The sequence below is a fragment of the Thermobia domestica genome, chromosome 4 (genome assembly GCF_964235325.1).
Source record: "Thermobia domestica chromosome 4, izTheDome1.hap1.1, whole genome shotgun sequence".
Lineage (NCBI taxonomy): Eukaryota > Metazoa > Arthropoda > Insecta > Zygentoma > Lepismatidae > Thermobia > Thermobia domestica.
The window spans coordinates 259,814,832-259,840,352 of NC_137457.1; the positions used below are offsets into that span (position 1 = coordinate 259,814,832).

The 25,521-nt window shown below is 34.8% G+C and overlaps 1 protein-coding gene across 1 annotated transcript in view; it reads left to right on the top strand.

Moving 5' to 3' along the window:
- LOC145684025 (uncharacterized) overlaps positions 1–25,521 on the top strand; it is a 134,522-nt gene that overhangs the window by 102,250 nt on the left and 6,751 nt on the right. The window contains exons 5-7 of the mRNA XM_081755842.1: positions 10,641–10,804; positions 12,905–13,108; positions 22,283–22,450. Of these exons, the coding sequence (XP_081611968.1) occupies positions 10,641–10,804; positions 12,905–13,108; positions 22,283–22,450 (536 nt within the window). The remainder of the gene's footprint in view (positions 1–10,640; positions 10,805–12,904; positions 13,109–22,282; positions 22,451–25,521) is intronic.

Genomic DNA, 25,521 nt, shown 5'->3' on the forward strand with positions numbered 1-25,521 from the left:
CAAGGGAATGTATCATCACCACCCGCATAACACTACCAGACACAGAAGTGTTTGAAATGTGGTAATAGTTCCGGTTTTATACTAATTTCTATAAGGAAAAAAGTCAATAAGAGATATCCAGAGACGTTTTTTTCTTTTTTGTAATCGATTCAGTGTCTCAAGAATAGGGGTTCCATCATATCCATTAACCCTCTGTTGAAACTGGAAGTAGTAGAAACCAACCTTTTCTGGTTTCAACATTGATCCTCATAGAACAGAAATGCTCATACATAGCGACAAGTAGTAGTTTTTTTTTTTTTTAATCGATTCAGCGTCTCAAGAGAACACAGCATCACCACTCGCTGAGGAATAGGAGTATGGGCTTTCAGCATCTGTGACTATGTTAGCTCGTCACATATGAGGAATGACGTCCCTCGCTGATTATATGGTCCGAGGAAAGGGAAGGAAGGAAGCGGCCTGGGCCTGTATGTTAGGTACCATCCCGACATTGGCCTGATCTGAAGAAGGAAAACCACCTCAGGATGGCATGTCTGAGAAAAGGTTTTACGCTTTCTCGACCGAGTGATCACCAGTCGCAACACTCCACGTGAATCAGAAATAGTAGAAAGGACCCCTTGACTCAAGGAGCTCCAAATTGAAGTGTCGAATTTTTGCAAAACTCTGCTGCTACTGACACGTCACGAAAAAAATATAATTCCCGAAATAAAGTAATTATCCTGTCAGAGGAGGACAAAATATCAAAATATTTTATAATGGAGTATATGGGATACCACATGTGACAAATGGATTTTTTGAGGTACCTTGGGTTCAGCCTAGGAAGCTGGGTTTTTGACAGCGTGTAAAGCATAAACACCGGCAAATAATAGTTAAAAACCACGGTGGAGACTTTTATGGTTTCCAACTACTGTGCCTGACAAAAAGTGAGAAATCGAGAATGTTTACTTGCGGCGTATGGGAGAATATGTCGCAAAAAATAATGTTCCTGTGACTTCATCTTTTGAAAAGAACCATCGGATCAAAGGCGTATCGTTGGGCAGAATACCACCAAATCAATTACATCATCATCACACCACTATAGTGTATAGCTAGTGTAGGGAGAGAGGATAACGCAAGCGTAATAACCTGGAGCAACGAAAACCACCAATAGACTGCGTATTGGTTAATTACGTTATTTACTGCGAATTGTATTTGCGGTAGCGCTCATTTGTATCGGAATGTTACAGAATGTCCATAGTGTCTGTTTACAGGACTGGGTGTCTAATTTTTTTCAATCTGAGAGTGATCATTTCGGAGTGACATTGCTGTGATATGACCGTCAGTTAACGAGGATATTGTACCGCTGATTCGTTTCGTACAATTGTTTGTAACATTTGTTGTTGTGAGAATGGCGAGCGTTCAGCCATCAGGATGTGAAGTATGTGGAAAATGGTTTCGAGGTAAATGTAAATGAGCCGTTGGAAGTCAAATGGAGTTGCAGACCGTAAGTTATTTGTGTGGTTCACTTGAGAAATCTTTCTGTTTTGTTAATTATCTCTGCACAAAATTGTTGGTGCAACGTTAGAAACTTGCGAAAGAATGTTCCAGTGGCTAGTGGTTCTTGTGACGAAACTGTTTTGGGTGAAATGGATATGATTAATTGTGGTGTACAAACTGAACCCTGTTCATAAGCTATTGATGTTACCTGTGTTTCGGACAATGACCTAATTGCTTTTACTAGTGTAAAAAACTAGTGTAAAAAACAAACAGTTTATGAATCTTCGTAAGCTCTGTTCCTATTTGCGACCAAGTGCCAACATGAGTTTCTATAACAGATTGACAATGCTCCTCATGAAACTTCAACATGACTTGTCAAATAGTTTTCTAGCTGCACTATTAAAATACAAAGATGAAAGCGGAGTATGTAGAGCACTGCAGTCTGTTCGGGAGGTCTTGGTAGAAAGGTTTGTTCCCATTGTTCTAGGTGTTAAAAACATACCTAGTTCTTACCAATGTTCCGGAGTGGAGTAGTCAATTATATGGAATTCCAGCAAATAAACTTGTGTTAGTTATGGGTGGTACTTACATGCATACTGAAAAGTCAAATAATTACAGTGTTCAGAGGTGCTTATGCAGTGTACAGAAATGTCGTTCTCTTTTAAAGCCAATGATGATTGCAACACTGTTTGGGTTTACTGTCGATGTTATAGCCCATTTGTTGGTACAAATAACGATGCCAAAATTACCAACTCTTTGTTCAGAGATGCAGCTCATAATTTACACGACTTCATAGAGCCTGGTAACTGCGTCCTGGTCAATCGAGGATTTCGGGATTCCATACCTGTATTGCAGGAAGCAGAAATACTTGCCAACATGCCGGCTCTCATTCAAAAGGGTTTAAAACAACACGAAGCAGCAGATGTAAACTTTTCACGTGTAGTCAGGAAAGGCAGATGGCCAATAGAGGCCAAAGATGGGCACATCAAAATGAACTTCAAAATGTTCAGAAATAGAGTCCCCATAGCAGCGTTGGCACATATTCGTTCATATCTTCTGATTGCTTGCGCCATGGAAAACCAGTTTGCAGCGCCCCTAACTAAAGATTCCGATGAAATGCAAGAAGTTGCTATTATGCTATCAGGTGCTAATCTGCCAAATCATCTGCAAGAAAAGCTTACTTATTCGGGAAACATTACCAGGTGCACATCACAGGTATGGAAACTATGCGATGCTACTTCACTGACTGAATTTCCTCGTCTAACTGCAGATGATTTATATGAAATAACATTAGGTGTGTACCAAATCGAGAATGCGCAGGCCTACGCGGCTGAACACATGAAAAGTAATGGCAGCTTTGCCTTATTTTATAATGCCGTTTCAACATTTTAAGGTTTAAAATACAATCCCGACATGTGCAATCCTTATGTTACGTTCTATTTGTAGAATTTGATAAAGCCCAAGTTTTGTCAAAATCCATCACTGGTTGGTATTGTAAGTGTCCAAGTGGAGCAAGGGTTCTTGGTTTTTGTTCTGATATCATATCTGTTTTATGATACTTGGCAATAGGCAGGTACACCTCATTTACTTTTCCTGCTGCCCACTTAATATTTTTCGTTGCCACCAAAGACTTGTGAGTTTTACAGCACCGAGTTGATATGAAGTGTTCCACATCTTTGCAGTCAGTTTAAATTTGTTTAATCTGTGTCATAAGGATTATACAACGTTTTATTTTTTTACGTTTGGTTTGAGTTAGATTAGTCGGTTGTGTACAATACCTCAAAGAAAATACTAACTTTAAAGTCGTGGCCAATCTAAGCTTGCAGTGACGTAAGCACTGGCCCACTCAGAATCAGAAGGAAAGTATTGTATTCATGCGCAGTTAGAAGAGTTTTCTACAGCTGACAGCCAGTGTGTGAAACAATGCGTAGGAATCAAGACAGAGCTTCCGATAGACGATCACATATCAGTCAGTCACGTTCGAGGATCACTTAGCAAACAGTACAAAAGAAACATCCGAAATTTCTTTATCCGTGTGGGATCGTTGTTCCTACCATTGCACCAACATTTTTACACTTTCTGATCCCAATCAGAAATAAGCGTTCTACCACTGAACCACCGTGCTCCCATGAAAGTGCTTATAAATCTAATAAAAAATGAATCCTTCGTTGTCTCTCGGGGCCTTATTCACTACAATTTTCGTCAACGCAACGCAACATTTAATCTTTATTTGCGATAATAAGCGTAGATGTTATAATTCCTCCATGCTTTCTACGTTGCGTTGCATCAGCAAATTGTACGATGAAAGCCTCTACCTTTAATACATTATGGGAAACCTCGTGGTAAATAAGGAAATTTTAAAGATGCGAATTATAATAGAAAATTGGACATCAATAAAGTACATTGTGCTATTCCTCGTGCTTCTGCTGTGTGTTTATTTAAAAATGCGTAGTTGATTTGTTGGATCTGAGTTTCTTTGAACACTGAGGGTAAATGATGAGTGGACCTACAGCTTAACATAGATTCCCAGAGGGAATCGAAGCTTGGTTCCCCGCACTGAAAGAGCGTATGCTAACCATATAACCAAGGAAGCTCAAGAGCTTGCGTAGGTTTTATATTATTTCTGCCGTTCATATTGAAGTTTGTAGAAAGAGGCGATAAACCTTTTTTTTGTTTTTGTAAATCAGAATCACTGTTGATTTCAGCCGTCATTTCCTTCACCGTGGGAGCCTTGTTGCTTACATTGCACCAAAGTTTAAGCACTTTCTGACGGATGGCACGCTTTATAAAATCCTCCATTTTTCCAATCGTGTACCTTTATTTTTCACCCCGTCTCTTGTCATTACGGGTGTTGATACTTTCCCCTCTTCCAAGAATTCCTTTTTCAACGAAAAAAAAAAACTGTCGTATCAGTGGTAAGGCTTACAATATCGCTCACAATTTTACAGGGATCGGCATGTCGTAAATATGAACACACGTGTAAAATAATTTGTCTTGCTTGGCTATTTAATAGACTGTTACCTTTATGTAATCGAAAATAACACGCAGGTGAACAGACAATATACCTTGCACAAGACGCCATATTGCACCTGTACAGCAGAATTATTGTGTGAATTATTGTACTTCACGGATATATTGTAGTTCTTTTATCAAATCATAACTTTACAATTTGTTCTACATAAAGAATAATCGTTAAAATGTGGGATTAGTTGTTTGCGCGCATCGACAAACCGCATTTCTTGTTACAGAAAATATTGCAACCCTGTATTCATTTCTATAACTTAAGATCATTGCGTATTTGTGAGCATGCATTATGTGTATATATATTAACTATGTTACTTCAAAGCACTAATAATTTTAACTAGGTGCAGGTAAATCTAAAAAATGAGGTTCTGTAGTAGGAAACCCTTTCATAATGGTGCAGTTCCAACATTACTTGAGTTACTTATGGTTAGTGATTTGGAGCTATTGAAATTACGTCACTGAAAACTTAGGTTGGCTACGACTATAGTTGGTGTAAACTATAGCCTATGCATTTTTGGAGTCAGTGTAATTTTGATTCAATCATGTGTCATATGGATTATGAAATGTTCTCGTTTTTTCATTTGGTTTGCTGTCAATTAGTCATATTTTATATGTACGACCAGAACCCAAAGAAAATATTAATTTAATTAATGTCAGCTTCTACGCATCTCCCTGGATAGCATGCTCTATTTCACACTTTTTGTCCAGCACAGTAGTCGAAACTATAAAAGTCTCCACCGTGGTTTTTAACTATTAGTTGCCAGTGTTTATACTTTATACACTGTCCAAGTTTCAGATCCCTAGGCTGAACCCAAGAAATAATAATAATAATAAAAAAAATCCATTTATCACATGTCTCACATATACTCCATTATAAAATATTTTGTAATTTTCCCCCCGTCTGCAATAACAATTACTTTATTTCGGAAACTATATTTTTTCATGATGTGCCAGCCCTATATCTTCCTGATAGCATCAGAGTTTTGCAAAAATTCGACACTTCAATTTGGAGCTTCTTGTGTTAAGGGGTCCTTTACTAATACTTCCGGTGTCAATATTGATTTTTATAGAGCAAAAACGATAAGGTGTATCGAGAAGTGGTTTCTTGTAATCCATTTAGCGTCTCAAGCCTAGGTTTCATCTCCGTTAATCCTCAATTCAAAGCGGAAGTGACAGATATAAACTATTTCTGGTTTTTACGTTGATAGCCATAGATCAAAAAACAATTATAGATAGCGACTAGTGTTTTTAGTAAATAACTCAGCGGATCAAGAGAACGTGCAACTATTACATGCAACGTTATACGGAAACCGGAAATAATTAAAAGTTTATGAGCACCTTCGGTTTCAATATTGATTTTAGAATAGCAGAAACGGTAAGAGATGAGAAGCGGTTTTTTGACATAGATTCAACGTCACAACAATGAGTTCTGTCTCCACTATTATCTATCGTTTGAAACCGGAAGTTGTAAAAATCTACGATTTTTCACTTACAACACTGATCACATGATGGATAAAAAGGAAACAGATAGCGGTAAACAGTTTTTTGATATAGATTCAGTTTGCAAGAATATTTTTTTTACGTCCTGATTTTATTTCTCTGTTGTAACCTGAAGTGATATACAGCAATTAACTCTTCTGATTTAAACATTCGAGTCAGAGCCCATTTCTGCGATGTTTCTTCCTCAAGTCGACAGGTTTTGTGATACTTTTAGATTTTTATAAGAAATAGTGTAAAAATTTTCTTGAAATACGAACTTAGTACTACAGAATACAACATTATCAACCTGTTTTTTCAATTTTCTCTGCCTTTTTATATTATTTTATAAATGTACATTTTTCAGTTATGAAAAAATTCCGATAAGCAATATGTTTGATTATAAATATGCACATATGACCTTTTCGGCGCATTACAGCCCTTCAAATGTTACAAACCATCAACACAAACAGATACTTTGAAACGGCAGAAAGGTATAAGAGTAAAAATATAGTGCAAAGCCGATTATTTCTATTTTTCTTCTGGAGTCACCCTTTTGTCGTTTGCCCTTTTTGTATTCGCTCTTCTGTCGTGCTACCGTTGTCAGAAAATGTATAAGAACATAAATAATTAAATAAATAAATACGATTGTTGTATCTAAGAAAATATTACAAAGAGATTTCCCACCCACTCACATAAAAGCTTATTTTACAGTCATCCTTATTGGTCAATCATTACAAGATAAAAGAAAACCAAACTCAACTTCTGTGCTATAGAAGCGCCGCCAACATAATCTGGGACAATATTTGAATCCTCAATTTCAGATTCAGAATCAACAGCAAACTCATCAAGCATATTCCATATTTCTTCTTCGGATAAATTTCCCATTTTGAATCAAAAATGCAAATAAAGACGCGAGAAACGTTTGTCAATTTTGATCGCTCTAACTCGCTCTTCACTGGATGCACTGACACTTGTTTTTTTTTTTTTTAATTCTTTATTTACATGTACTAAAAGGATCACAAAGTATATGAGGTGTCAAAAGTCGTCTACGGATAGCCATCCAATGGTCAAATTAATGGAAATTTTATCATGTCGGGCAGACATGATCCGTCCACTGAAAAAAAAAAAAAAAAAAAAAATCACGGCTATGTGACGTGCAGAGACTCGGATGTGTTAATATTAATCAGTGGAAACAGTAAAAGATAGTGAGCAATGGCCTTTAGGTATGGATTCAACGTCGGAAGAACAGGTTCCATCTTATTCCTCTATTCAAATACAATAGTTTCAGATGTACTACTTCAACGTTGAATATTAAATTCCTATAGTTTAGAAGTCTAGCATAGTTCCATACTGTGAAATGAAACTCACTTATTATTATTATTATTATTATTATTATTATTATTATTATTATTATTATTATTATTGAAAGATGGTTTTAAAAACATAAGAAAAAAGTTGTTTAGGAGGAAAATATCTCTGCAAGAGAACTATAATACAGGGTTTCCCAAAAGTAGGTATACACCTCTGCATTGATCAAGTATATCGTTGTAGTTTATAGGTTTATTTGCTTTGGCTCTCCCGAGCTTAAGATGTAAGTAAAAACACATTAGGAAAAAATAATAAAGAAACTAAGTCTACCTGATGGATAAGAATAAGAAATAATATAAAATGCACTGAGCTGATCAGTATGATACTGTGTACCTACTTTTAGTCCACCCTGTATAATGAATCATCACAGGTTCAGGGGAATTTTCATAGATAAGACTTTTCTCCCATTTAAAATAGAATTATTTACTTCTATAAGAGATGATTCTCTAATTTGAGCAGAAAGATCATCTAATGTAGTGGTCAAAAACCCAAGTGTTCTGTCAAAATCAGACTAACTTCTAATTAAAAGAAAAACTGCCTAAATAAATCCTTAATGAAGTATTTCCTTAATGTTTCCTAATTAATTCATAAATGTGAGAAAGGTGAACATGCGTCCATGTATAAGCCATCATACTCTCTTGATACCTTAAAGACAGCAACAGAATTTAGTTTTGTTCTAAAGCCCTACATATGGATTGTCTGAGAAATAGGTGCACCACTGAGTGGATAGCGAACTAGTTAAAATTACGTGAGGATAGGGTAGGTAGGATTAATTAAGACAAATTAAGAGTTTTCAATAGAAGCTTGTTTTTTAAGGTTAGGTTATTAAAATTAAGCCCTTGAGGTTCTCAATGCCTAGAACTGAAGTTCAACGTTAATTTCACAATAAACTGTACATAGTCAGACTGCAGAAAGAAATAGAGTTTCATAAGAACTAAATAAGGCTCTCAACCATAAAACATATAATCTGTTTCGTTACACCGAATCCCGGATGCTAGAATTCTTATCAATACAAACAAAAGTTTGACCAATATCCAAAATGGACACGGTCTCCGTAAGAAATGCCAATGCTCCTTACTAATACACATTAGTAAATATAAAAAACGTACTTCCCTGTCTGGAAGTACGGATTCTCCTATCCTTTAGCTAATTACGAAATGCAATTCCCTGGCCGTACACTCAGAAAGTACATATTCTGGAAGATATGCCACCTAAATAAAAAAAAAAAAAAACTTGCATCGGGATCATACAACACAGCCATTATTATAAGCCAAACTAAGAATTCTCAAACACCGAAACAGCTAGCACTTAAGACTGCATAATGATAGTTCCAGGAGAAACTTGCCTCGAAGTGAAGCCTTCGAGTATATATATGGGCTCGATGGGGAATCAAAATTTCACAATGTGGCAACGTCGTAAATTAACTTGGAGCCACTAGCATTACTCTACGAATACATCAAATAGTTCAATCGATTGCTACACTAAGAAGTGATGCTAGTGTCAATCAATAGCGACTTTAGTTGCCATCTGATCGATATAACTATTTGTTAGATTGGTAGATCTAATCTATGGTTCTTTATTTCGGACGTTGCCACATAGTGCAATTTGTGTCTCCAGACGAACACTCGAAAGGTATATATATGTATATATATGTATATCGGGTCTTCTAAAAATGGCGCCCACAGAGCACTATTCTACAGGCCAAAATAAAGAGAAAATGTTATATGAATGTATGCCCTTCGGGGCCTCTTTCAGCCGCTATGGGGAATCAAAATTTCACAATGTGGCAACGTCGCGGATTAACTTGGAGTCATTAGCATTATTCTACAAATACAAAAAGCAGTTGAATTGATTGCTACCCTAATAAGTGATGCTAGTATCAATCAATATCGACTTCAGCTGTCATTAGGAAAGAATTGATATAACTAGTTCATAGATTGGTAAATCTAATATATATGGTTCTTTATTTGTGACGTTGCCACATAGTGCAATTTGTGTCTTCAGACGAGGACTCGAAAAGTATACAATTATATATATATATATTTTGCTTTATTTTGACTTGTAGAATAATGCTTTGTGCTCGGTGGGCGCCATTTTTAGAACAGCCGAATATATATATGATAGAAAAACAGCCAAACCCTCTTAGAGGGCCTCTTATATGTCGGCGCATGAGAACCAGACGAACGTAACTCCATTTTTGTAGGTTTACAGGCGAGAGAACAAAAATATTATTTTCTTAGAAAAATGTGTTTTTAATAAGATTGTAATTGAGCTACATTAGAACAGATGATCGGCGAGGAGAACAGATGGCGTTACGTTCCATTTACACCAAGTGGGGCTTTCAAAATTATGCCTAAGCTTGAAGATAACGAAAACCGCATTTTTGGAGTTACGTTCCTCTGGTCCTCATGCGACGATATGGTCTCTATGATCCCTTCTCCATAACAAAGAAAGGCAGTTAAATTTGCAAATATTTCTATAAACAGAGAAAGTCTCTCGCGGAACTTGCTTGTGCTGGAATCGGCTATCCAAAACCTTCGTTCTCAATCGACCCCAGTTACTAACGTAAGCAGCTAAAAAATAAGACGAAAAATCCACTAAATTGGATTTTTTGTTAGAAACTTAAAGAAAAAAGATCCTTTTTAAATTATATAGATAATTTATAAAATAAAGATTAACAGGAAGGAAAATACACGTACATACACATCAAGCATAATAACGGAAAATAATTTAAACCAATAATCAAATATAACTATAACCTATAAACCAAAATAACTATGCCCTAATTTCTTAGTAATATATAACCAGTAGTGGTATACCCTAATTTGTTAGTAATACATGATGCACACAAATATATATAATTGCATGTAACTATATACAAGTTATTTTAAAAAGTAGAATAATTAGCAAGGGTCACGAAGTGCGTCATTGCAAAGGAAAAATAACATTTGGCAATTTTTGTACTTAGGGTTGATAAGTGCCTTAATACTCTTATCTCCTCTTTATCTAATGTCTTAATACTCTTATCTGCTCTTTATCTAATGTCTTAATACTATTATCTCCTCTTTATCTAATGTCTTAATATTATTATCTACTATTTATCTAATGTCTTAATACTCTTATCTCCTCTTTATCTACAAATGCTGAAACGTTAGCAACATTCTAGATATCCACGCTATGATAATTAATTAAGAGATATCAAATTTAGGAATTACGGTAATCGAATCATATTTCTTATGTATTGTTGTCTGCAGTATATATATTTCTAAACTTTTATTTTACTTTTGCTTTTACAGACCTGCCTTCTATTTGTACGCTGTACTGAAGATAGCAAGTGGTTTCCTAATATTGACGATTAATTTGGAATTCAAACATCCTGCCAAAAATATTGTTTCTGATGTATTGACTGTGCTAAAGAACATTGAAGCCATATTTCTGTTTATAGCGGTGTTTGTTCTCGGTAAGTATACAGTTGGATTTTTGATTAGGAAGACCAAAATAACAGCTGAAGGTGGGTTAGCTTCGAAGTGAATAGACTTCACTAGTACTATTTTGTCTCTCTGGTAAGGGCTTTGTAAGCTATGTGATTTGTTATTGAGCAAATTTATTAAATTCATTAGGATATTATGTTATATAATATAGTGGAACTTCCCTTAACGAACACTTGTGACCCCTTTATAATTGGAACAAACGTTTTGGTCCCAGCAAAAATATGTTTGGCCCCATAATAGCTACTATGCGTATTATTATAGGAGAAAACCCTCTTTTTTACGGGTACCCTCAGATAGCTAGTTTTCTTTTATCCCCGTTTTAGTTTCAGTAACCTCTTCATAATGGACAGGAATTATTCTCGTATTCGTGGGTCGATTAATTATTTCCAGAAAACCGCTTCTCTTTATCGCTTACCATTTCTGCTCTATGAAAATTAATGTTGAAACCGGAATTAGTAGTAAATTTCTACCACCTCCGGTTTCAATAGTGAGAATAGGATGGAGATGAAATGTATTCCTGGGACACTTCATTGATAGCAGAATATCGTTTCTTGGTATCTATAACCATTTTTACTGTATGGCGATCAACGTTATAACTGGAAATTGTTAATCATCCACTTCCGGTTTGAAACGTGTGTTAATGGAGTAGATGGGACCAATGGGTGAGGCACTGATTCGGTTTCATGGAACCACTTCTCTCTATCTCTTACCGTGTTTGCTCTGTGCCGATCAACGTTAAAACAGGAAATGATTAATTTGAATAACGAATTAACGGAGAAGATTAATCTTATTCTTAGAACGCTGAATTAATTACAGAAACTCACTTTGCTGGTATCCCTTACCGTTTTGCTCTTTGGAAAGCTCCATAGACAACAGAAATAGTAGTAAATTTCTACCGCTTCCAGTTTTAATAGAGAGATGCTGGTGAAGATAGTACATCTTTTTTCAAACGCTGAATCAATTCCATAAATCCGCTTGTCATTACCTATTACCGGTTCCATTCTATGGCGATCAACGTTGTAAAGGAAAATGATTAATTTCATCTAGTTCCAATTTGAACGAAGAGTTTAACCAATGACATTAAACCTATTTTTGGAATACTGAAATAGATTTCAGTAAATTACTTCTCAATATCTGCTTTTGATCTTATATCTGTTGACAGATAGGCAGACGGACTGAGACGTTTTGATACTTAGCATAGTATAGTATGGAAGTCTTAAAATTTTGATTATGAAACTAATCCATAGTGGAGTCAAACTCAAACAGCGTACTGAACTTCTGTCCAAGTTGTGAACCATGTAGTGTTTCTTGAATGTACAGTATTTCCATGTTTCTGGGTCCAATAGTGTGTGCATACCGACGAAACTATTTTAGCTTCTCAAGTAAGGGATAAATGTGTACTCTCTCCATCACTTTATAGAAAACAGATGGTAACGGAGTGGAGCTGGTTTGGTTAACTTCGGCATTTCGTGGATATAGTTTACGCTTTACTTCTTTCAAACTAAGAACTCAGAGTACGATATAGTTCAATAGAATCCAAATATTTAGAATACCTGTCCTGGTACCGGTGATCTTCAGTTATAGGTTTCCTGTAAGAATACGGCGTTGATAGTATTATGAGGTAATTGGTAACCCCTTATATAAGGAAGTACGGTTTATTATCACAGTATATTAATTGATTAATTAGACGTGTAGAGATCTGAACTTATACAAGAAGTACAAGTGCATTTCCGAACTAAATATTGCCCATACATTGTAAATGTATGTCTTTAGGTAAATATTTCAGTCTATTTACGTAAAACAAAATGATTATAAGCAATAACTCTTTCATATTATACCCAACTGTTCTACCATTAAACTAACTTTTAGTAAAACATACTTATTTGATTATGATTCATTAACAGTCTTCTTCAAGAAACTTGGCCAACCACCGTTTTACAGTGTATTTCACACCACTGGATACGGGAAATACTGGAATTTACTATCTCAAATTTCTCAACTCTGAATATGAATAAAAATGTATGTTAATTACTGAGACTAATAGGTTATAATTACTTCAACTCTTCCAGGCATGGCGTGGGGATACATTGAGAGTTTTTTGTTCTGGCTTCTGCAAGATTTAGGAGGTTCTCGATCCTTGATGGGTGTTACAATCACGGTTGGTGGAAGTGCAGGGATCCCTCTTCTAGTGCTCTCTGGACCAATCATCGACAGAATAGGTCATGCAAACGTTCTTTTCATTGGATTTATATTCTACGGTATTCGACTGTTGGGTAAGTTTTAAATATAAAACAGCATTATCACTGAATAAGTAACTAAATTGCCTTACTATCTTACAAAACTGAGTTATAAGCCAGTTTCGGTGCCACTCTATCTTGAAATCTGAAGCCACCACTAGGGATAATAATAATTTTAGTAATCGTATTCTTGCCTTTACTCACTTTATTGTGCTATTCCAGCGAGTGTATGTCCCATTTACATTTTTATCCCTTATTATGAATATTGCTTTTACCTTCGAAGTCGTTTTATGACAAGTACGTGCGATCATTGGTCTTTTCTGGTGAGGACAAATTGTCTTGCACTTAACTTACCATTAACTACCGTAATTTCAATTAGTCAACATTATTCTCGTCACAATTACAACACAATTTCAAGAACAAAGGAAGCATTTTCGAAAAAAAAATTCAAGCAAGAAAAAAAAAGATCTTGTTTTCTTGCGTACGTTGTAAATCTGAGTCATAACTTGATGTACTAACAACATGGAAAATAGTCCCTTGCGATTCGAAAAACAAGCACAGCAAAATTATAGAACATTGGCCCACATTTCATTGAGTAGTAATAAAGAAAGTAATCAATCTGGCTACTAACCTGCCTTCATTTCCTATCGCTCACTCGGCATTACTATGTGAATTGAGTGTTGTGCTTTGATAAAGAAATTAGTCAATCTGGCTGCTAACCCACCTTCAAATATATGTGCGGGCCAGCATTCTAGAACCTTCCTAACAAGCACTAAAACCTAACTTGAAATAATGAAAATAAATATATTCAATGATACTCAATACATAAACTGAAATTAAACCAGAAATCTAACTCGTAATACATTTTCAATTTTCAACACTTATTTCTTTGCCATTAAGTGGCCCAGGTTCTTATACACCACACTAACTCATACATATTTCTCGCAGCGATATTCCTTCCATGTATTCGGAGTGAAGCTTGACTTTTACACCTTGACATAGGTAAGTTGGCTTCTGCTACTTTAAAATTTATCGGAACGGACAAAAACCTTCTTGAAAAACAAGATGTGTTACGAAGTTTTGCTAACAAAGTCCAGAAATAGGGTTGCCAGATTGAACTAAAGACAACCCTGTTAACGAGCGGCATTTCTGCAATTGAGGACAAAAATTTGAAACTAAAGGTTGAAGGTTTCTGAATGATATTACACTAATACTAACATTATTACTATTATTAACCAAAAGTAGCAAGCTAATTAAAAGTTAACACAAATTATTAGATTATAGACGCCTACCTTACTGTTCATATTTTGTCAGCTCCTCGTTGATGAAGAAACATAATTTCTAGAACCGTTTCGTTGAAAAATTGACAGGCTATTTTTAAGTTCTGTACAAAAATTTAGGCCAGTGCAAGTTCTGTTGATATTCTCTTTCTATGATCTGGTCATAAAGCCTTCATTAACTAAACCCTCTTTGATATAATATTAAAACTGCATTATTTTGTACAGATTTGCTTAGCAGAAGACTGTGGGGAATGAGAACTTCTTAGTTGCAGCAAGTGACCAGCCAAAAATGGCAGGATACCTGTGATGATATGATGGTGAATCTTTCTCGAAATTTCGTAACTTACAGCAATTATTATTATCTTTCCTATCAAGTGTCGATATTATGTACTTCAAAACAAAGAACTTATTGCACAATTTGTTTTCACAGAAAGTAATATTAAGTTTCATCCCCAGCTCTATCAATGAAATGAAAACAGTGTTGTTGCTACGCGATAATTGAAAATAATTAAGATGACCTAGTCTTTTGTTACACTAAAAATATAATCCCTATAAACAACTAACAACAGCTAAGTACTATAACACGAGGATAAGAGATGGCGCTGTAAACACTAAGTATTGGAGAGCTTTGCTCTGTTTTTATTCAATTTTTACTATTTATATATATTTCAATGTTTTTGACAATTTTGTTATTTGTTACAATTTTAATATACTGTGCTTCAATTTCAATATGTTCATGCGCCGCTTATCCTTACTTACTATATTAACAGCGTGAAAAAACAATTATAATTAAAACAGGCTAATTCGGCCATTTTGACACGAGCCATCTTAATACATAATCTTATTTCAAACAATTTTCATATAAAACAACATTAGTGAAACAGTCCACAGGGCTCTAAGGCCGCGACTTCCTTTATATATAAATCTCCCGTCAGGGAGGTAACTGGAACTGGAACTGAAAGTACTATAACATACAGGGCACAACTGGTATACAGAATTATACCAGTTCCTTAACCCCGAAGAATATATTCAAACACGGACACTCCGGACGGCACTTGGAGACCTGGAAACGTAACTATCTAGTTTTGAAGGAAATGCAAAGAATAGGTAATATTAGGCATTTAGATTATATTATAGGCACTATAGAGGCTGAATAGACAAAAATAAGCAATATAAATTGTTCTGGAAGTGAAACAGTGAACTCCCAAATAAACCTGATTTCGTTCATTTCTAACATATCGCGAACATTAAGAAGTAGGCATATTCCCTAACCAGTCTTTAAATTCTATTTAAATCATTCAACGTCCGGTATGAATAGACCAGTTTACCTCTATTGATAAAGTGGAAAATTATAGTACTATTAGTGCCCATAGTAATACTATTCGTAAATTTACGATTTTAATGATGCTTATTTTTTAAAAAAAATAAGCTATGAAATGAATGAAAGAAAAGGATGTTTATTTACACTTAAATAAGTTATAACCGAATATGGTTGACACAGATAAAATTCAAATACATTTTCTAAGTTGCAATTAACGTACAATGAAAGAAAAAGTCTAAAAATCAGACATGTATCAAACGATGGATCTTATTCAGTTGAAAAAATGACATGTCTGAGGACAAATAAAAAATAACTGACATTAAAATATACATTCATGAACTTTTTCATTACGATACAAGCAAGTTTACATCATATACTTGAACTAATAGGATATAACATAAAATTATCATTACCGGTAAGTATTCCCTAGTAACAGAAACAAAAACGTACAAGCATGCCTCAAGCTGGATTCCAGTAACGAAGTTACATGGGGGCAACCTTGCTTTCAGTGTTCCATGCAAGCTTGTGTCAAGTCATGTTAAGTCAATATCCAATGAACAGCCAGTAATGCAATAACGATTGGCGAAGGATTTAAATCATCGCTTGCAAGTACAACAAAAGGCAGATTGTATGAAAGCATGCGTTTCAAGTGCAAGCGTAGAAAGCCAAAAGCCAAGCACGCGCCAACTGGCAGAAAGCTTTCTTGCTACTAGGGATTATTGATTTTGTAAATGTAATTTTTGTTATTCATGTAATGCAGGCACAATGTCAATCGAAAAAATTGCATCAAGATCAACAAAATTCTACAATAATACTAGTGCATACATAATAATAATAATAATAATAATAATAATAATAATAATAATAATAATAATAATAATAATAATCGTAGTAGACATTCTGCCATTATTATTAGATCACTTGTCTCAACTGAGAAATTTCCGTGCTCGACGGTCCTTCGCTAACCTCATCACATAGATTTTTCTGTTTTCATTTCGTCCATCAGTTCTAGACTTCTTCGTTTCCTCCCTGTCTTTCCTTCTCTCTCCCTCACCATACCCTCTAGCACGTCCCTCATGAAACCGTTCCTGCTTGTTCTGCCTAATACCTGTTCTGCCTAATGACCCTCCGGCACTTTGTAACACAATCTTGATTTAATCTTATCTCTAGGCAGAACAGGAATTCCTGTTCTGCTTAGGTCCTGTTCTGCCTAATGCACACAAAAGGGGATATTTAGATTTGAGGGAAATTTATTAGTACATATTTACCCTTGATTTTCAAATATCATTCAAGAACTCTTTAGATTGAACACGCGAGTAGAACGAATTGTTTCAAGTGACCAAATACCCCTAATAATCATTTTTAGTATAAAAAATGTATGGAAAGTATCCGGTATAATGTAAAAAGCAAAACACCACAATTACGTTGAGTAAAATGATTACACAATTTATTAGAGATAAATACTTCCAAATATCTAAAAGGAAACTTTAGAAGAACAAAGTTTGCTCTAGAATAATAAATTAAAGTATCAGAAAGGAAATACAGTTTTAACTTCTTAAAGTCACATATATATCTTTTCAATTTGAGAGAGAACAAAACTTCGAAACTTCGAAACACATACTAAACCCACACACAACCTTGATTGCTATAAATGTAAACTGTAAGCTACAGCGTCTACATAGGAAATCAAATCCAATTGACCCGACTCTAATCTACTTTGCAAGGACTTGATTCTCTGCTGAATATGCTTATATTTTAGTTTCTGTTCTCTAGGTTTCTTCCCAACTTCTAGAAGCATCATTGATTTTCCATTTTCGTTCTGCTCTTGCTGTAAAAGCTGGACAAGGGTAAACATATTCGGATGTTCCTTTGCCAGCCTTTTATTAAACTTCGAATGCCAGCCCTCCACTATATTGGTTGTTCTTTCTTCTTCGTTGTCATAATGGTTCCATAGTTCACTGGAAAACATTTAAGAGAGCATTAGTATTGAACAACACTAAGCAAACAAATTATAACGTTTACGAATAGATAATTGTCTGAAATATCTGTTGAATTTTCAACGAAAAGCGCATCAAGTTTCCTGCCAAAATGTCTGAAATTCAGTGTGCAGTAAACAGACTAAACGTTCTAACACAGGTTACAAAATCGCAACAATCAAAGTGGGAGGAGACAGAAGTACATAAAAATCCCTTCACACTGAAAAGTATCTACATGGGGAGCTCAGATATTTGAATATCCATAATTATTACACTTACACAGCTAACCATTACTTCAGCCATTAATAACATATGGAATGTACTTAAATTACATATGAATTACTGTAATTAATTTGCGGGCTTTTGACAATGGTGTCAGTGTCACTTTATTCAGTGACAATCAGAGCCATTTTCGAAAACTACATGTTTGAGGAAACACTGGAATTGATCAACATAAACAAATAGTTTTGTCTGTCTTTTTTTATTGCAATTTTGGACCAATATACTAAACCCAAATCGGTAATGAGGAAAAATTACTGCAATAGGAAATTACATATGTTTTATATAATTCGTAAGAAAAAGTAAACCTAACTATACAGTACTTACGGTGTGAACTTGGCGTCTGCATCGTCCAACCACGTTTCAACCAAATAATCATGAAAATCGTCTCGAATCGGCACTTCTGGTGCATCTTGTGTATGTAAGTACATATCACCAATTTTATCAATGGGTACAAGTGGTAAAGCACTAGCTCGTCGTATCCACCTTCTAACTTGCATATCTTGACTGTACAATGAAGATAAACCCAGTGAGTGGACTTTTCTCTAGATGCACTAAGTATAGTGGAAGAAACAATCACGAACAGTAGCATTAGGAAAAGATCTAAATAGAGCATTGATAGCAGCCCTTTCAAAGTCCACAACAACTTTGGCAGGATGCAAGGTGAAACCATTATCAACAGCCTTCTCCTTAATTAAGCATAGCATTCTGTAATAATCGTCCTCTTTTTTTGCTTGGCAGTAGACAAAATAGAAATAGAATGACCTGCCCCAAATATTTCCCATGTAAGGTATAAAGTTGATGAAATAGACGTGGAGCAACTTTAAATGTATCATCCATAAATAATATGTCCCCGCTTACAAGCTTCTGTAAATTTTCAACCGTACCAAGGACCTGCAGGAAAAAAAGTATTTCAAAACCCGGACTCTGGTTAGACAATTGCATATGTAAAATTAGTAAGTCACCTATATTGTAATCAAAATCAATCAATCAACCCTATAAATGCAATCATAAGCTTCCATGTAGACAAGATGGTGCTACTAAACCCTCTCTCTAGCTTTTCAGCATTGGATGCAGGTTACCTATTATACGCAAATTAAAGCTCAGAATTTCACTTGTCAATCCTGGTAATGGGTAAGTTAAGTGAAATTCTGAAAAAAAAAAATTGGAAGATCAATTATGCTTCTAGAAGTTGGGAAGAAACCTAGAGAACAGAAACTAAAATATAAGCATATTCAGCAGAGAATCAAGTCCTTGCAAAGTAGATTAGAGTCGGGTCAATTGGATTTGATTTCCTATGTAGACGCTGTAGCTTACAGTTTACATTTATAGCAATCAAGGTTGTGTGTGGGTTTAGTATGTGTTTCGAAGTTTCGAAGTTTTGTTCTCTCTCAAATTGAAAAGATATATATGTGACTTTAAGAAGTTAAAACTGTATTTCCTTTCTGATACTTTAATTTATTATTCTAGAGCAAACTTTGTTTTTCTAAAGTTTCTTTTGTAGATATTTGGAAGTATTTATCTCTAATAAATTGTGTAATCATTTTACTCAACGTAATTGTGGTGTTTTGCTTTTTACATTATACCGGATACTTTCCATACATTTTTTTATACTAAAAATGATTATTAGGGGTATTTGGTCACTTGAAACAATTCGTTCTACTCGCGTGTTCAATCTAAAGAGTTCTTGAATGATATTTGAAAATCAAGGGTAAATATGTACTAATAAATTTCCCTCAAATCTAAATATCCCCTTTTGTGTGCATTAGGCAGAACAGGACTTAGGCAGAACAGGAATTCCTGTTCTGCCTAGAGATAAGATTAAATCAAGAATGCGTTACAAAGTGTTGGAGGGTCATTAGGCAGAACAGGAAGACACCCATGATAAGTTCTTTCTTAGCAAATGACCCAACCAGTTTCTCTTCCTCTTCTTAATATCTTAAATTGTTCGTGTCTCCCACACCATTTATAAGACCCTTTCTTTTTCTTACGTAATTCTTTTTCTTATGTAATTCTTTCCATTCTTCTCCACACCCACACTTCCAAAGCTTCGGTCGTTATACATCATTTTCCGCAATGTCTATGTTTCTGACCCATATAGAATAGTATAATATTCCACATGAAGCATTTTGTAATGTTTTTCTCAACTTCTTATTCAAGTTTCCACAAAATAGTATTTTCTTCTTCCCAAAGGCTTCTTTCACCATTTCTATCCTTGCTTTTATTTGACATTTTGTACTTCATATCATCACTAATAATGTTACCCAGGTATCGAAAATTAGTCATTTGTTCTATTTCTCCCTCCTCCCCTTCTTCTATATTTGATACCGACCGCTTTATTCCAATCACCATGTATTTTGTCTTTCTAACATTCATTTTCAGCCCATATTCTTCATACCACATGTTCAAGTTTTCTAACATGTTATTGATTTTCCCTTCAGATTCCGGAAAAAGCACCATATCATCCTCAAACCAATAATAATAATAATAATAATAATAATAATAATAATAATAATAATAATAATAGTATAATCTAAAGATGAAACATGTCAATCGATAAATCGGGTTTATCAGAAGTCCGTGTTCGTGGGCGCCATCCTTATGGGAAATGATTCGAAAAAAATGGAAAGAGAGGAAATGGGGTGGAAATAGGCAATCTATCAGTGGTGAAATTTTTCAATTGCACCAACCGTTTGGACTCCACTCTAGTAAGTCGCCATGTGTACATTAAGAAGCATTGTTTTCACTTCATCAGACAATTCGAATAGAACATAACGGCACGCAAGAATGACGCGGGGAGCGTGCACCCATGATGTGAGGGAATTTAGAATACCTCAATGCCGTTTCCTATGGTTCGCGTCACCCGAATTGGCGTGTGGCATCAGCCAATAAGCTCGCAGTGCGCTGTTACTAAACCTTCAGGGAGGAATCTAATCATTCATAACTGTCCACAAATACGAACAAAAATCAATTACGAATGATTAGATTCATCCTCGAAAGTTTAGTAACAGCGCACTGCGAGCTTATTGGCTGATGCCACACGCCAATTCGGGTGACGCGAACTATAATACTGTATTGCTGTATTCTTGGCATGGTAAGGGCCCAAAGGAACAGCCTCGTGAACTGGCAACTTTACTTTTTTCCTTTTAACACAGGGCGGCTTACTAGTGTGGAGCGAGTAGAAAAAATCCATCATTTACCATCTATTTGAAAGTGAAAATTAAGAAGAAAGAACTAGTCCCAGGACCTGCCAAAAGGCAGAATTCTTAATAATAATAATAATAATAATAATAATAATAATAATAATAATAATAATAATAATAATAATAATAATAATAATAATAATAATAATAATAGTCAACGTTAGACTCCAACTTCTCATACTATTCACACATTACGTAAAACTCAGATCTCTTGAAATTAATAGAACAACCGAAGTACAAGGTAGCCAGTGTTATATTAAACAGCCACTGAGTGTACCGAAAAACTTAGAAATCTGTTCATTAATAATAACAATATAAATCTAGTCAATTATGTGAGCTAACTTGAGTCTTCATAAATACTTCATATTGTGTTGCTTTCTTTATTAAATATTATAAAAATAAAATAAAATCAACAACAGTGCAAATAACAAAATTGATATATGTTAACACAAAAATCAGTTAATAAATTAGCTTTAATAATAATTCCTAAATATAATTATATCAACGACGTTAACCCCTCAAATTTAATGGCAGGAGTTGCCTAACAAATTTCTGAATTTATTTTCACAACATTTCTAATAATTTGACAATGAATTACTTAAATCAATAATTTAGATGCTACATAAAATGCATAACAGCAACCAGTTTCTGCTGTACTATTTTCCACATTATCACTACATATTTAAATATTATATATTTAAATTTCGTACAAAAGGAAACATCTACAGACTCAATGTCATTCCAAGTGCCAAGAAAGGCTTGGATTAGTTTTTGGCTGATCAAAACCTAGATTTTTTATCACGTGATGTGCGTCTTACCAATGTTACCTGAAGTCTCAGATTTTATAATTCACTAGAAATTTTGAATGTAAGATGTGTGAGTGTTTATGTTATATATGCGGTAAAAGATGGTGTCATTGTCTGTATTAATATAGTAATTCCTGGTAATATTAATGATAATTTCGTTCTATGATATAGTCAAATATAACAAATTACCAAAAATGGGATTCATATCACCACAACGCCTTTCAGTTTTTTTTAGAGTTATTTACGTATTTACTGTAAAATTGAGTATCGTAATGCGTATGATTTTGACCGTTTTATAGAACAAAATAACAAAATATTTACTAAAGCTAATTATTTTCTTTCTAGGTTACTCTTTAATTTACAATCCATGGCTGTGCCTAATATTTGAAGCAATGGAAGGAGTCACCTCAGCCCTGACATTCACAGCAGCCGTCACCTATGCCGCTAAACTCTCTTCTGTGTCTACGGACTCCAGTATTCAGGGTCTTCTTGGAGGACTCTATTTCGGTGTTGGTAAGTTGGTATATACAGCTTCACTTAGACTTCTGTTAGTTTAAGAAATGAAAAGGGGAAGAGTTAATATAAACCCAATACAGATATTTTATGCGACAAATTGATTACTCTGAAGTCTTACTAAAGAATTTATCCGATAAGGAAATTCCGTAAGATAAATAATAAATACTCTCAAAAAGTACTTTTCATTTCTGGAAGAAATGGTGCCAGTATTCACCAAGTATGCCCGGTTGTACAGTATATTTTGCTATACATTATCAATTAGAATATTTACAAATAATAACAGATCAGATTATTTTATAAGTGCATTGTAACAGAAAGAGATACTGAAGTTCAGACTATAATTTTCTCCAATTGTCCAATTATCTTTCCTTATTTCACATTAGACTTTCCTAATTTCGCAACATTATCTTTTTGTTACTGATTTTGCGATAGTGTGTGTTATATTTTAAATATCATATCTAATTCAATTAATAATGAATTTATTTACGTGTGTGAATATTGGGACATTTTCTATATCATATATTTTTATTATTCATTATTATTAAGCAAACATCTTTCATTTTGTCATTTAAATTAACTAATGTAGACAAATATAGCTACACAAGAAAAGCCATTTAAAAATAATCAATCTCATAGAACACTTTTTAAACAAGCTATTTCCAGTATATAATGGACGTATGTATGTTTGTATGTGTGTTCCACCATAGATCTGGAGCGCCTGAAGCAATTACAACCAAATATGATACATATAGTATTTACAATCTGGAAAGAATATTGCTGAGATAAGTCAACACAGTTTCTGGGGGTGATATGTATAAATAATCGAAATCGACCAATACTAGTGTATATTCCAGTTCGGGATCACTGTGATAAACAATGACATTTCCAATTCCGTTTAAGCCCAAGTTCAACTCCCAACAATATTATTATGTTGCCAGAAAACTAAAATGTCCAGGAAGACCGAGATTAGTTTCGAATCAATAACTTTCGACCCTATTTTCAGGGTCACTATAGTGATTGGTGACAGTTCCCATTATATTTGAACTCACATTCAGTCGAGGGAGTAAGACATCCTTAGCATCCCTAGCAGTTGGGAAAGGGGGACAGGTAGAAATAATCAAAACTGATCGATATTAGTGTCGATTCCATAGTTTTTGGAACTGGTGAAATGGATAAGGCACTCCAGATTCCTCTTATGTCTAAGTTTAACCTGCATCGACATAGAAAGATCAGGAGTGAAAATTAAAATGTTCAAAATTACCAAGATTAGTGTCAGATCCAAGAGCGCCGGGCTTGCTGAGGTCTGAGTGACAAGAATAGATAAAAATAAAGTATTCAAAATGACTGAGATTAGTGTCAAATCCATAATTTTCGTGGTCATTATGCTGATTGGACGCACTTTCGATGACATTTAAACACAAGTTTAGTCGAGATAGGCACGTTTACTGACTCGGGAATTGAAAGGGGCAAGGCCTATTTATCTTGCTCGTGTATTCGCGGCGACGTATGTTGTAGTATAACTCTGGTATGCCTGGAGCAATTTCAACCAGACATAGTACATAGATTATTTACAATTTCGAGGAATTATTGCGGTAGCAAAGCATCCTTAGCACTCGTAGGAGTGAGAATGAAAAGGGGTGATATGTAATAATAATAATAATCGAAAACGACCGATATTCGTGTAGAATTTATAGCCTAATTCTTGGAGTCGTTAAGATGAATAGTGACACTTCCGATGCCGTTTAAGTCCAATTTCAGCTGTACCATCTTGAGGGTAAGAAACAGTGAAAAATAACATGTTCAAAAAGACTGAGACTAGTGTCAAATCTGAAGTTTTTGATGTCAGGAAAACGGCTGATTCGTTTGAAATGATTTTAAACTAGCTTTTTTCTAAAATCATATTATTGTAATCAAAGTGGTTATTTTAGACGGGTATGGTGTTTCAAAATGTATTTCAAAAGGTATATATCTTATGGATTTGTATTATTACATTTGCATTACCATAAATTTATTATTTTCGCAGAGAACGGACATTTTGATTAGTAGAACACAAAAGATAATTCTATATCGTTAATGAAAGCCTAATGATAACAATAACTAGCTTACATGACAGATCTATTGGGAACTAAATAAATGATTATTCTTCTCACTATCCTCTAACAGGTACACATTACAGAACTCTGAAATATCACATTAATTGAGTACTTGCGAAAGAGCTGTTGTCTTTCTTTGCTTTTACTTGTACCGGGACATTTGTTTTTAAATTTAACGAAATTAAGCCTGTAACGGCATTGTAACTATTGTTGTCCAAGATATTAGTAAAAATAGATGTTGACGCCTTTACAGTTTAAAAGTTATTTCATAGTTCACTTTATGACAATAGTCTATCGCTCCTTGATGGTATTTGGCGCTTCTCTGAGGAAAGCTACCCACTCTTGTAACTACTTGTCTATTGGATCTGTTTAAAGAAAATCACAATGTGACACGTTATCCAATAAGCGTAATTGTCCATTCAAAAATAAATGAATAAATAAATAAAATTAGAAGTCGGCGCCTAAGAGATATTAAATCTATAATGGACACGCAGCAGGGACGTACGTAGTGGGTGGGACCTGGAGGTCCGGAGCCCCTGAAAACCGGATTTTTCTATAAGTTTAATCTAATTTTAGGGATGATTTTACAAATTCTATTATAATTTACTCTTATATTGAATTTATATCCCCCCCCCCCCAATAGAGATCTGCACGGACTCGGACCGAGGCCGTGTGCTTAGATCCGAGTTGGGCTCGGGCTCACAAACCATAGATCACTTCGGACTCGAGGCGGGCTCGGGTGGTAAAGTTTTAAATATACAACCATATTTCTCAAGCCTTTTTCGGGTCTAGTTGGGTAAATATACTGAACAACGACATATATCGGAACGTTCTTTCTGGAGAACTTTAAACCTCTAACTACTGTAAATAAAAATACAATTTAGAGTTAATTATTAAGTTTCTGTAATTCGAGCTTATTTGATTATCACACGGGCTCGGGAAAGAATCGGGCCTAAGAGCTAAAACATATTTCGG